The sequence below is a fragment of the Hypanus sabinus genome, chromosome 1, assembly GCF_030144855.1.
Source record: "Hypanus sabinus isolate sHypSab1 chromosome 1, sHypSab1.hap1, whole genome shotgun sequence".
Lineage (NCBI taxonomy): Eukaryota > Metazoa > Chordata > Chondrichthyes > Myliobatiformes > Dasyatidae > Hypanus > Hypanus sabinus.
The window spans coordinates 209955691-209970220 of record NC_082706.1 but is presented as its reverse complement, the minus strand read 5'-3'; the positions used below and the strand labels follow the sequence as shown (position 1 = coordinate 209970220).

At 45.3% G+C, this 14530-nt stretch overlaps 1 protein-coding gene across 2 annotated transcripts in view; it reads left to right on the top strand.

Annotated features, from left to right (window-relative positions):
- ccne2 (cyclin E2) overlaps nucleotides 1-14530 on the top strand; it is a 58001-nt gene that overhangs the window by 40506 nt on the left and 2965 nt on the right. For both annotated transcript variants that reach the window (XM_059985131.1, XM_059985140.1), the window contains 5 exons: nucleotides 2343-2478; nucleotides 6937-7083; nucleotides 8291-8386; nucleotides 10760-10894; nucleotides 13188-13299. In XM_059985131.1, the coding sequence (XP_059841114.1) occupies nucleotides 2343-2478; nucleotides 6937-7083; nucleotides 8291-8386; nucleotides 10760-10894; nucleotides 13188-13299 (626 nt within the window). The remainder of the gene's footprint in view (nucleotides 1-2342; nucleotides 2479-6936; nucleotides 7084-8290; nucleotides 8387-10759; nucleotides 10895-13187; nucleotides 13300-14530) is intronic.

Sequence of the window (14530 nt, the reverse complement as noted above, 5' to 3'; positions counted from 1 at the left end):
TAGTTTGAAACCAAGATCTGCATGGAGATAAAGATGAAGAGACCAGTGTTGTCAGAATCACAGTAAGGGGTATTAAAAATGCACCTCTGAAGATGAGTTTTTTGTCACATGTACGTTGGTGAAAAGTATCCATTGTGACAACGACCAGCACAGTCCCAGGATGTGGTGTGGAGGCGACAGCCCACAAATTTCTGGTGCCAACACAGCATGCCCACAACTAACTGACCCTAATCTGTACATCTATGGAGTGTGAAGGAAACTGGGGCACCTGGAGGAAACGTGCAGTCTCCTTATAGACAGCAGTGGGAATCCAACCCAGATCACTGGCTTTGTGAAGCATCCGCACTCGCACCACACTACTGTGCCACAATAGACAAGAGGTGCAGAAGTAGACCATTCGGCCTTTCGAGCCTGCACTGCCATTCTGAGATCATGGCTGATCACCTACTATCAATAACCGGTTCCTGCCTTGTCCCCATATCCCTTGATTCCCCTATCCATAAGATACCTATCTAACTCCTTCTTGAAAGCATCCAGAGAATTGACCTCCACTGCCTTCCTAGGCAGTGCATTCCACACCCCCACAACTCTCTGGGAGAAGAAGTTTTTCCTTAACTCTGTCCCAAATGACCTACCCCTTATTCTCAAACCATGCCCTCTGGTACTGGCCTCTCCCAGCATCTGGAACATATCTCCTGCCTCTATCTTGTCCAATCCCTTAATAATCTTATATGTTGCAATCAGATCCCCTCTCAATCTCCTTAATTCCAGCATGTACAAGCCCAGTCTCTCTAACCTCTCTACGTAAGACAGTCCAGACATCCCAGGAATTGACCTCGTGAATCTATGCTGCACTTCCTCTATAGCCAGGATGTCCTTCCTTAACCCTGGAGACCAAAACTGTACACAATAATCCAGGTGTGGTCTCACCAGGGCTCTGTACAAATGCAAAAGGATTTCCTTGCTCTTGTACTCAATTCCCTTTGTAATAAAGGCCAACATTCCATTAGCCTTCTTCACTGTCTGCTGCACTTGCTCATTGACCCTCAGTGACTGATGAACAAGGACTCCCAGATCTCTTTGTATTTCTCCCTTACCCAACTCTACACCGTTCAGATAATAATCTGCCTTCCTGTTCTTACTCCCAAAGTGGATAACCTCACACTTATTCACATAAAACGTCATCTGCCAAGTATCTGCCCACTCACTCAGCCTATCCAAGTCACCCTGAATTCTCCTAACATCCTCATCACATGTCACACTGCCACCCAGATTAGTATCATCAGCAAATTTGCTGATGTTATTCTCAATGCCTTCATCTAAATCGTTGATGTAAATCGTAAACAGCTGTGGTCCCAATAACGAGCCCTGTAGCTCCCCACTAGTCACCATCTGCCATTCTGAGAAACACCCATTCACTGTTACCCTTTGCTTTCTATCTGCCAACTAGTTTTCTATCCATGTCAATATCTTCCCCCCAATGCCCTGAGCTTTGATTTTACCCACCAATCTCCTATGTGGGACCTTATCAAATGCCTTCTGAAAATCGAGGTACACTACATCCACTGGATCTCCCTTGTCTGACTTCCTGGTTACATCCTCGAAAAACTCCAATAGATTAGTCAAGCATGATTTGCCGTTGGTAAATCTATGCTGGCTCAATCTTATCACTGCTATCTAGATATGCCACTATTTCATCCTTAATAATGGACTCTAGCATCTTCCCCACCACAGATGTCAGGCTGTGACAGGTCGATAGTTCTCGGTTTTCTCCCTCCCTCCTTTCTTAAAAAGTGGGATAACATTAGCCATTCTCCAATCCTCAGGAACTGATCCTGAATCTAAGGAACATTGGAAAATGATTACCAATGCATCCACAATTTCCAGCGCCACCTCCTTTAGTACCCTAGGATGCAGACCATCTGGACCTGGGGATTTGTCAGCCTTCAGTCCCATCAGTCTACTCATCACAGTTTACTTCCTAATGTCAATCTGCTTCATTTCCTCTGTTACCCTATGTCCTATTTCAGACCCAGAGACAATATGTTAAAAGCAGTGAAAATGACAAATGGACTGATGATCCTGAAACTGATGGGTATTAAGAGAATTGAAAAGGAAATGGTTTCTCAAATGGAACCAGACTGAAGTTGGCCAAGAGGGCCTGAAATCGTGTTCTGTGGCTGCTTCAGCAATCTTTTCCAGGAGATGTCTGAAGGTGTAGGTTGGAGGAAGGTAGATTGTCTTGATGTGTATTCCTGCAGAGAGATTTTGAAAGACAAATGAAACATCAAATGTGTTCTTGTTTTAGTGGTGCCTGCCTGACTTGCATTTTCTGTTTCTAGCTGGGGAAGCTCTGAAGACGTGTGGTCAAACATGCTGAAGAAGGAAATAAAATACACGCACAGTAAAGATGTTCTCTCCTTGCACCCATCCTTGCAGCCAAAAATGAGAGCGATTCTACTCGACTGGCTAATAGAGGTTTGTCATTGTTGCAATCATATCCTAAACTTGTTTAGATTTGGACTCGAATTATCGGCATTCAACTTGCACAGTAGCTCTGAGGGATGACACACTCCATGTCAGTCAGCCCCTCAGTTTCTGTACCAGTGTGTGGTGTGCAGGCCTTCATTAGTCAGGGGATTGAGTTTGAGAGCTGTGTGGTAATGTTGCAGCTCAGTAAAACCCTGAAAGATCACACTTGGAGCATTGTGTTCAGTTCTGGTCATCTCATTATAGGAAGGGTGTGGAAGCTTCAAGGACGAGGACGCTGGCTCAGATTTGAGAGCTTTTTGAAGATGAGTTGATCAAGTTGGGGTTCCTTTTTCTCGGGAGTGAAGGAGGATGCGAGGTGACTTGATAGAGGTGTACAAAATGAAAGAAGGCAGAGATAGTGGACTGCCGGAGTCTTTTTCCCAGGGTGGGAATGATTTTAAGGTGGCTGGAGGATGTACAAAGGAGACATCAGTTCTTTGCATAGAGTAATGGGAGTGTGGAACACCCTGCCGAGGATAAACTGGGGGCATCTGTACATTTCCAAACCCTTGGGCATGTGGGTAATGGGAAGGCTGTGAGGAACAGAAAGGTTAGGTTGATTTTGGAGTAGGATAAAAGATCAGCATGACATTGTGGGCAGAGAGGCCTGTACAGTAGGGTTCTCGGCTCTACATTTTGATAGTCAAAGCTTCAGTTTGAAGGTATTGCAGCATCTCTGTTCCGAGGCAGCTCTCGGGTCCTAGTCTTCCGCCCAGTAGGAGACGTCCTCTCTATCGAGGCATTTCTGGATTTAATAGGTTTCAGTGTGAGCTGTTGCTGCTTGTTCTGGGTAAATGGTGTGGAGAGAAACCCCGATGATGCCCCTGGCGGATTTCACTCTCTGTGGGGTCTTGCAGTCCGATGCCTCGCAGCCTCTGTCCCTCACAATGGTGCAGCTGGGCAGGACGCTTGATGGTGCTCCTGTAGAAAGTTGTTCGGATGGGGGTGAGTGGCTTTGGCAAGCCCAGCAGTGTTCCACTTCCTCCTGCCTGTCTATGGTGGAGGTGTGGGAGATGACAGCAGAGTGGTCTGGAAGGTAACAATGCTGGTGGAGGAGGCGACTGAGGGCGGACTGTCGCTTGTGTTGCCACTTTGGTGTTTAGCCAGAGGGTGGTGAATCTAGAATTCATTTAAAGCGGAGATTGACCGTTAGGATAGATAAAGGAATTCAGTGCATGATGTACGTTTGGACTTGCAGAAGAGATGCCACACTTGAGAGGCATTACAGGAGAGTTACTAACCCGGTTGGAGCATCGGCTGATCGGTAGGAGGCAGCGAGTGGGAATAGGAGGATCCTTGTCTGGCTGGCTGTCGGTGACTAGTGGTGTTCCGCAGGGGTCAGTGTTGGGATCGCTTCCTTTTAATGCTGTATATCAATGATTTAGATGATGGAATTGATGGCTTTGTTGCCAAGTATGCAGATGATATGAAGATTGGTGGAGGGGCAGGTAGTGTTGAGGAAACAGGAAGGCTGCAGAATTACTTGGAGAGATTAGGAGAATTGGAAAGAAAGTGGCAAATGAAATATAATGTTGGAAAATGCATGGTCATGCACTTTGGTAGTAGAAATAAATGTGCAGACTATTTTCTAACTGGGGAAAAAATCCAAAAATCTGAGATGCAAAGGGACTTGGGAGTTCTTGTGCAGAACACCCTGAAGGTTAACTTGCACATTGAGTCGGTGGTGGGGAAGGCAAATGCCATGTTAGCATTAATTTCAAGAGGTCTAGAATACAAGAGCAGGGATGTGATGCTGAGGCTTTATAAGGCACCAGTGAGACACCTTGATTATTCTGAACAGTTTTGGGATCCTCATCTAAGAAAAGATGTGTTGGAATTGAAGAGGTTCACAAGGATGACTCTGGGGATGAAAGGGTTATCATATGAGGAACGTTTGTTAGCGCTGGGTCTGTATTTGCTGGAATTTGGGATGAGAGGGATCTGATTGAAACCTTTCGAATGTTGCGAGGCCCGGACAGTGTAGGTGTAGAAAGGATGTTTCTCACAGTGGGGGGGGGGGGGTCCAGGACAAGAGGGCACAGCCTCAGGTTAGAGGGGTGTCCATTTAAAACAGATGCAGAGAAATTTGTTTAGCCAGAGAGTGTTGAATTTGTTACCACAGGCAGCTGTGGAGGCCAGGTCGTTGGGTGTATTTAAGGCAGAGCTTGATAGGTTGTTGATTGGACACGGCATCAAAGGTTACGGGGAGAAGGCCGGGGAGTGAGGCTGAGGATGGAAAAATGGATCAGCGATGATGAAAAGATAGAGCCGACTAGATGGGCCAAATAGCCTAATTCTGCTCCCATGTCCTAAGGCCAGTGTTGGTTCTGCATCTAGCTAGGAGAGTGGAGAATGCTGTCACGCTCCCGTACCTCTTTTTGGATTGGGTTTCCAATGTTTCTTACGCCATGGACTGATGCCGCTAAGCAAGAAGGCTGTTGGACCTGGGTTGGGAACGTCTGTTGTAGACGATACAGAGACTCTGATTCAGATTTAGGTTTATTATCACTGCTGGTAAAGTTCTGGTCAGTCCTCAGTCTACCTTATCTCATTTTACGTAGGAGTATCAAGTCAGACTTGATGTATTTGGCTAATGTCTGTAGAAGTTAGCTTTGGCAACTGCTGTCTAATCTTGTCAGGCCTTCAGGATCAGAATCAAGTTTATTATCAGTGCTGTATATTGTGAAATTTGTTTTGTGGCAGCAGTACAGTGCATCACCTAAATGTACATGAATTACAATAAATGTTTTTTAAAAAAAAAATAGTGCGAAAGCTGAGGCGGTGTTCTTGGATTGGTTCATTGTCTGGTCAGAAGTCTGATGGTGTCATTTCTGAAATGTTCTTCAGGCTCCTGTAGCACCACCTTGATGGCAACAATGAGAAGAGGGCATGTCCTGGGTGGGTGGGGAGGGTTCTTCCTGATGGATGTTGCCTTTCTGGGGCGTCACCCTTTGAAGATGCCCCCTTCTAGGGAGGCTAGTGCTCGCAATGGAGCTGGCTGAGTTTACAATCCTGTGCTTTGGAGCCTCTACCAGAGAATGGTGCAAACAGTAAGAATGTTCTCCACAGTATATCTGTAGAAATCTGTTAGTTGTACCAAATCCCCTCAAACTCTTAATAAAATATAGCCATTGTGCAATCTGCGTTAGGCCAGGATAGACCTTCAGAGGCATTGACACCCAGAACTTGAAACCACTTACCCTTTCCACTGCTGATCCCTCAGTGGGGACTGAAAAGTGTTTTCCCTCGACTTCCCTTTCTGAACTCTGAGTCCAGTTCAGAAACTGTCTGTGGAAGTCTGTATGCGCTTCCTGTGAGCGCCTGGCTTTCCTCCCAATTTCCAAAAACGTATTGTTCAGTAGGTTGTCCTGTGAGTCTCTGTGCAGAGTGGCTTGTTGGGCTGGAAGAGCCTGTTCCAAAATAAATCTGCAGTCAGCTCCTTGCTCTTTACTGACCTTGAGTGGAAGGTTGTTGTAACATTGCTCAGTTAGCTGGTCTGTCATGCTTTGTCACAATCTGAGGTGGTACTGACAACGTTGGTGAATTGATAAAAACCTGTTCAGGTCAACTTCCCATACCCACAGGAAAAGGAAATATTTATCTTTCATAAGCACAAGAGATTATGTAACTGCTGGAAATCCAGCACAACACACAAAATGCTGGAGGAACTCAGCAGGTCAGGCAGCATCTATGGAAATGGGAAAATATTCGGTTTTGAGAATATTCAGGACTGGAAAGAAAAGGGGAGGAAGATGGTGGAGGGAGGGGAAAGAGTACAGGCTGGCAGATGACAGGTGAGACCAGGTGGGGGGGAGGGGGTGAAGTAGGAAGCTGTGAGGTGACAGGTGGTAAAGAGTTGAAGGGATCTGACTGCAGAGGAGAGTGGACCATGGGGAAAAAGGAAAGGAGGAGGGGACCCAGGTGATGGGCAGGTGAGAGGAACCAGAATAGGGAATGGAAAAAGAAGTGGAGAAAGGAGAAATGACTAGAAGTCAGTTCTTTCATGCCCTTAATGACACCAAGCTAGTTAGCTTTGTAAAGATTAGCTTATTTATCACAGGTACATCAAAACGTACAGTGTGTGTTGTCAACGACCGACAGTCCGATGTGCTGGGGCAGTCTGCAAGTTGAAGTAAATTTATTATCAGCATGTACTACCCTGAGGTTAATTTTCTTGTGGGCATTCACAGTAAACATAATAAACTCAATGGACACCACAAGGACAGAAAACCAACCAGTGTGCAAAAGAGAATAAACTGCAGAGACAAAAAGATAACATAATAATAACTAAATATTCAACACAAGTTGTGGAGTCCTAACGAGTCCGTGTTGCCACGTTTCTAGTACCAACACAGCTTTGTACTATTTATGCACCCGTCAATTTTTCTTGCTTCTGCTTTGCAGGTTTGTGATGTTTACATGCTCCATAGAGAAACATTTTACCTGGCTCAGGATTTTTTTGATCGGTTCATGTTTACTCAGGAGAATGTTCATAAAAGCAAGCTGCAGCTTATTGGCATCTCCTCGCTGTTCATTGCCGCGAAGCTGGAGGTAAGGGTGTGCGCCCGGCATAGCGGGCGAACGTTGTGTCGAGCAGGTTTTATTTTATTTACAGTTTAAGTGCAGGACAGACCCTTCTGGCCCCGCTGAGCCCCACCGTTAGCAGCCCCGGGTGAGGATGGTTACCGAGGATGCCGGGTTTGAACTCCGAAATCCGACTGTAACAGCGTTGCCACTGTGGCACCCAGCAGGCAGGAGCAGGGTGTTGGGAAGATGGAGGAGATTTACCAGGGTGCTGGCTGGATTAGAGAACACGTCTTATGAGGACAGTTTGAGTGAGCTAGGGGTTTTGTTTGGAGCGAAGAAGGATGAGAGGTGACTTGATAGAGGAGTACAAGATGGTAAGAGGCATAAACAGAGTGGACAGCCAGAGACTTTTCCCAGGTGGAAATGGGTAAAATAAGGGGGTATAATTTTAAGGTGATTAGAAAGTATAGGGGGTGTCAGAGGTAGGATTTTTACACAAGGAGGTGATGAGTGCATGGAACTCCCGGCCAAGGTGGTGGCAGATGCAGATGTATTAGGACATTTAAATGTAAAGAACAAAATAATTGCTAAAAACACAAAATGCTGGCAGAACTCAGCAGGCCAGACAGCATCTATGGGAGGAGGTAGTGCCGACGTTTCGGGCCAAAACCCTTCATTAAGAGTCCTTCTAATTGCTAATCTGTATCTGATGTAGTGCAAAAAAAACCCATGAGGATAAAGGACACAGTAGTAAAAAACACAATAAATATAAATGCATAAGATAGTTTATATAGATTGACTGTTTGTCCATGAAGTGATGCCAGGCACAGGAGTGTCTGTACATCAGGTGACTGACAGGAAATGATAAAGTAGTGGTGGTTGGGGGTGTGGAGGGGTGGGTTAGTGGGTGGAGGTGTTGATCAGCCTTGCTGCTTGGGGAAAGTAACTGCTTTTGAGTCTGGTGGTCCTGGTGTGGATGCTACATAGCCTCCTCCCTGATGGGAGTGGGACAAACAGTCCATGAGCAGGGTGGGTGGGATCCTCCATGATGTTACTGGCCATTTCTGTATGTGTGCCCTTGACGGTGAGCTGGCTAGTACTGGTGATGCATTGGGCAGTTTTGACAACCCGTTGTCGAGTCTGCTACAGTGCAGCTTCCCGTGAGACCCTGCGGTATAAAAGTAACTTGTCTTAAAATATAATTTTACATTTATGCTTCTTTTTATTTCAGGAAATATACCCTCCAAAACTGAATGAATTTGCGTATGTTACAGATGGAGCATGCACAGAAACAGAGATACTGGATATGGAATTAATAATTCTAAAGGTAACCTGCTTCCCTGCTGGTCGAAGATCTAAGCTCGTCCTAATTCTGGCTTCTGCTCCCTTCCTTACGAGTCCTGATGAAGACTCGACCTGAAATGTCGACTGTTCATTCACTTCCATAGATGCTGTCTGACCCGCTGAGTTTTGCCAGTATATACTGTATTGCTTTGAGCTTGTCCTGTTTACAGGAATGAGTCACAATCAGGTTGATTATCAATGACGTGTCATGAAATTTGTTGGTTAATAGCAGCAGTATAGTGCAATGCATGAAGTACACTCGATAGGTGCCACAATATCGCAGTGTTCAGAGCAACACTTGCAGCTTGAGCCATTGAGTTCCATTCCGGTGCCATCTGAAAGGAGTCTGTACATCCTCCCTGTGAACTGAGGGGGTTTCCTCTGGGTGTGCTGCTTTCTTCCCACAAGCAACTAGAACCCCCCCCCACCCCATCACCGTGGGTCTTCCCAGTGTAGAGGAGATCTCATGAGCTGTGAACATAACTCCCAAGTGTCTGTTACACATGAAAAGGACATCTAGGGAGCTGCAGAGACAGAGGCTGCGAATCCTGTAATTATGTGTGAAGTGACTCCAGTCTGAAACCACCACACCACAGTACTGAGCTGGAGGAACTCGGCAGCCAGCCAGCATCTATGGAGGGACTTGCTTGAGTCCCAGTTACTATTCTCTTGCATTTCAGTCTGATCCTTTCCGAAGTCTGTTATCTATTTTTTTTTGTCAGCTTCATTGGTCCTGCTGGTCTTGCCCATCTCCTGCCAGCTTGTCCTCTCCCCCCGACCGGCCCTATTCAAGCATCTTCCCGCTCTTCCGTCCTGCTGAAGGGTCTTGGCCCAAAACATCGATTGTTTACTTCCCTCCACAGATTCTGCCTGACTTGCTGAGTTCTTCAGCATTTTGTCTCTCCCCCTCCCCCTCCCCCTCCCCCTCCCCCTCCCCCTCCCCCTCCCCCTCCCCCTCCCCCTCCCCCTCCCCCTCCCCCTCCCGCATCTCAGAATCTTGTTATTTTTTCCCCCATTATCTGAAAAACACTCAATGATTTAGAACCCACACCTTTATGTTGCAGAATCTCAAACATGCAACCTTTTGAAGAATTTGCCTGTTAACAGTCACTCATTAGTGAGAATTGATGTTGGAAGCATCTCTATTGTTTAATTAAGAGCAGTGAAAGAGGGGATTGTTTGTGTTTTTAGTTTAGAGATAGTTCTTGCCCCAGACAGAAGCCAATCCTACCCTCCCTCTCACCTGTCACCTGCCAGTTTGTCGTCCTCCTTTTCCCATCTTTTTATTCTAGCATCTTCCCCCTTCATTTCCAGTCCCGATGAAAAGTCACATCCTGAAATGTCGACAGTTTATTCATTTCCATAGATGCTGCCTGACCTGCTGAGTTCCTTCGTGTTGCAAAGGAGCCAGGAGTAACATGAGGATTAGGACACAGAAGAATCAGGCCATTCAGCCCATTGAGTCTGTTCGGCCATTCCATCATGGCTGATTCATTATCCCTCTGAATCCCATTCTCCTGCCTTCTCCCTGTAACCTTTGATGCCCTGACTAATCAAGAACCTATTCGCTTTAAGTATACTCAATGACTTGGCCACCACAGCCGTCAGTGGTAATGAATTTCAGTCTCACCACCATCTGGCTAAAGAAACTCCTCATCTCTGTTCTAAATGGAGGCACATCGCACAGTAACCTACCTATTTAACCCTAGTCTAATTGCAGGACAATTTACAATGATCTACTTGCCGGTACATTTTGGACAGTGGGAGGAAGTCGGAGTGTTCATGGGGAAGAACATTTAAACTCCTTCCAATGATCTGAGCTCCTCCCCGAGCATTGTGCCCTAATTTTGTACACCTCTGCAAAGTCACTTCTTGCACCAGAGAGACGTCTGTGGCTGCCCACTCTATCTTTGCCTCTTGTACATCTCTATTAAAGTCACCTTTGGAAATGAGATGGCGCCTCGCTTTACTGAAACCTGTTAAAGCTTCTGGTGTTCTGTCTCAGATGCTGTGACCTCTCAGTTGGGCTCCATCAAAAAGGAGACTGGTTTCTGGACATTAATTTTTTCCCTCTATTTGCAAATTTGACCATCAATTAACTTTCAAGGAGCTTAGAATTCATGTTCTCAGTATCAATTTACTGGAACTTTTTTTGCACATTAGTTGTTTGTCAGCTTTTGTTTACAGTTTTTCAGAAGTTGTATTTCTCTTGTGAATGCCTGCAAGAAAAGTGAGTTAAGTTAGTTTATGGTGATGTGTACTTTGATAATTTGCTTTGAACTTGTAGACTAACTACAACAGTAATAATTATCACACAGTACAAAGTTACTCAATATTTTGCTTTCCTTTTCCTTAGGCATTGAATTGGGAATTGTGTCCGGTGACTGTTGTTTGCTGGTTAAACCTTTACCTTCAAATTGTCTTTTTAAAAGAAGTACCCAGCATGTCCCTTCCTCAGTATTCGCAAGATGTCTTCATACAGATTGCTCGGGTAACTACTTCAGTGTTTTCAAGCAACTATGTTAAAGTAAATAATACCAGAACACAATGGGCCATTTGACCCACATTGTTGTGGTGAACCAATTAAATCAGTAACCAAATGGCTAACTAAACTAATTTCTTGTGCCTGCACGATGTCCTTATCCTTCCATTTATCTCACATTCATGTGTCTGTCTAAATGTCACTTAAATCTCTAATGTATTTGCCTCCATCACCACCCCAGGAACATATTCCAGGCACCCACCATTCTGTGTGTATATAATAAAAAATACTTGACCCTCACATCTCCTTTGAGCTTGCCCCCTCTCACCTTAACTACACGCCCTCTGGTATTAAACATTTCAATACTTGATAAAATATGCTGTCTGTCTACTCTGCCTCTCATAAACCTCTATCAGATCTTCCCTCAGTCTCCACTTCTCCAGAGAAATTCTAATTTGTCCAATTTCTAATCCAGGCAGCTTCCTGGTAAACCTCCTCTGTCCTTTTCAAAGCCTTGACATCCTTCCTATAATGGGCAGCCCACCATGGGGCCTAAGTGACTAGCTAAGCTGATTAGTGAATGGTTTAGGGAGGTGTATGCCTTTTGCTTCTGTACCTGTTATGCATTTGTTTTAACTTTGGTATTTCCCATTTAATAATTTACACCTGCCAAATGCTTCCTTCAGCTCCCTCAGTTTCATTGAACAATGTACTTCAAGGTGTCTGTTCTACAGCAGCTTCATTTACCAAGTGTCCTGGCTTGTTTGACATCCCAAAACACACCATCTTGCACGTTAAGCTCCACCTGCCATTCCATGACCCCCTTCCCCTGTCGATGTAGATCCTGGGGAAGCATCATCACTGTCCACTGCAGCATAAAATTGCTGTCATCTGAAAACCTGCAGTTTGCCTGTAGTATCAAACCCTCTTCATTACATTAACTGATCTGACCTGTTGTGTATCCTGAGACTCATTTGGGTTCTAGTATTTATTTACAACTTTTATTATGTGCATGGTTTGTCCACTTTTGCATATTGAATGTTTGTCATGAATGGTCTTCCATAAATTGTATTTCTTTATTTTCTGGTAAATGCCCACAAGACATTGAATCTCGGGTGTATATAGTGACATTCACATGTATGTAGCTCGATAATTGACTGTAATTTTTGTGCTGTGTCAGATCTGATTTACAATAATTTTGTTCTCCTTTGTACTTGTGTGCTGAAGACAGTAAAGGATCTTGAATCTCCAGTAAGTTTTCATTCTCCTATCGTAGGAGATATCAAGCATTAGTGGTCAAATTATATTGGATTACAGTTATGCCATGCCCTTCCTGAATGTTGGCCATCCTGTCATACCATACTCCTGTTCTTGAAGGCCATTTATTTCTGTCATTTAAAAGTTTTGAATTTGATAACACACTAGCACTGGGTTAACAATGTGTTTTGAGGTATACACTCAGACTCAACACTGAACTGACTTCACAACCTTTGGGCCTGGTTCAAGGACTCTACAACTTGTGTTCTGAATTATTTATATTTGCACAACTTGCCGTCTGCAGTTTTTCATAAATGCAATACACTCCAATGCAGTATGCTCCACTGGTTGTTCCTGCGTCTCACCCAAGCCATTTCCTTATCCGTCCACCTGTCTAACGGACAGAGGTTGTTGCCTTTCAATCGTTTATTCTTGCATCATAACAACATCAACCCTGCTGATGCTCTTCAGAACTTCCTGGGTCTCGTTCCTCTTAACTTGCAATGAGTGAGAGTACAACCACCTCGAAAGAAAAGGGGAGGAAGATGGTGGAGGGAGGGGAAAGAGTACAGGCTGGCAGATGACAGGAGAGACCGGGTGGGGGGGAGGGGGTGAAGTAGGAAGCTGTGAGGTGATGGGTGGTAAAGAGTTGAAGGGATCTGACTGCAGAGGAGAGTGGACCATGGGGAAAAAGGAGAGGAGGAGGGGACCCAGGTGATGGGCAGGTGAGAGGAACCAGAATAGGGAATGGAAAAAGAAGTGGAGAAAGGAGAAATGACTGGAAGTCAGTTCTTTCATGTCCTTAATGACACCAAGCTAGTTAGCTTTGTAAAGATTAGCTTATTTATCACAGGTACCTCAAAATGTACAGTGTGTGTTGTCAACGACCGACAGTCCGATGACATTTCTTCCTGACTCTGATGCTTGGTGTGAACAATGGGATCTGTCGACCATTGAGTTGCTACCACATTGATTAGATATTTGCAATGGTGCCTGCTGATTGTACATTACAAAATGATTAAAGTATTGCCTTATTTCTGTGCAGCTTCTCGATCTGTGTATCCTTGATGTGGAGAGTTTAAGCTTCCCGTACGGAGTGTTGACTGCTGCTGCTTTGTGTTACTACACACCCATGGAGGATGCTTTCAGAGCTTCAGGTATGGTGGTTCTTGCAGCATGGTCTATTTTGTATAGAAATCATGTGATACGTCCATTTGGCCCCCAGTTTATACCATTCATCCGTCTAGTACACTGGTAGAGAGAATGGGGTTGAGAAGTATGATAAATCAGCCATGATAGAGCTAACTCAATGGGCTGAATGGCCTACTTATTCTATCTCTTATGGTATGACGATCTATTTTCTCAAAACTGCCTCTTTCACCGGTTTCTAACACTCACTTGATTCTCCCACCAGAGCCAAATTCAGAATATCCAAATCAGAATGTCTTGAGAATCAGGGAAGAGACGACTGCCTGCCAGTACCTGGGGAAACCCATGGTCATGGAGAGTGTGCAAACTGAACTGCACTGCAGGTCTATTGTGGCACCACTGATCGTATCAGTATTGTTTTAACTTTAATGACTCAGATTTGACACATCGAAACAGTGAAATGTGATGTTTGTATTAACAACCGGAGGTGTTCTGGGTGCAGCCTGCAAGTGTCAGTGCTCGTTCCGGCAGTAGCGTAGCACGCCCACGGTTTCAGCAGAACACAACAAAACAATGTGTGATAAAGCAGCAGCATCAAGCTAGCTCCCCTCTTCCCTCTCACTCGGGCACACCCTCATGTCCCATCTTCAGTGCACTGGTGGATTTGCAGATATTGGTTCCCAGCAGACTCGGAGATCCTCAGGGCTCTGGCCACTGGGCCTCAACTCAGTCATGGAGCACGAATCAAACAGACCCTTTGGCCCACCTTGTTTGTGCTGACCTGGTTCCATCAACCTGTTCTGGGGCTATATCCCTCTGTAAACAAGAGATTCTGCTGATGGCTGGAAACCCAGAGTAACACATACAGACTTCTGGCTGACCTTTGGGATTTTATACTTGGTGTTGATCGAGTACTCACTCACGAATGAGGAACTGAACTCCAGCCCCAAGCTCCAGCCTCGCCACCAGCCCTCGTCCTCGCTGGTCTGCCGGCAGAGTCTGTCACTGGCCTTCAAATGCAAAGCTGAGCTTTAGTCTCTCCCTCCCTGTCCCCAAAGCCACCCCTGTGAACCTTTTTAAAAACGACTAGTTTGGGCAGGTATGAGGATGCTAGGGATGTGGAGGATTCTGGTGCTGGTGTAGGTTGATGGGAGTAGACAGTTTAAATGTTTCAGTATGGACTAGATGGGTGGAAGGGCCTGTATTTTTCCATGATTCTATGACTGCTCTGCCATTCCA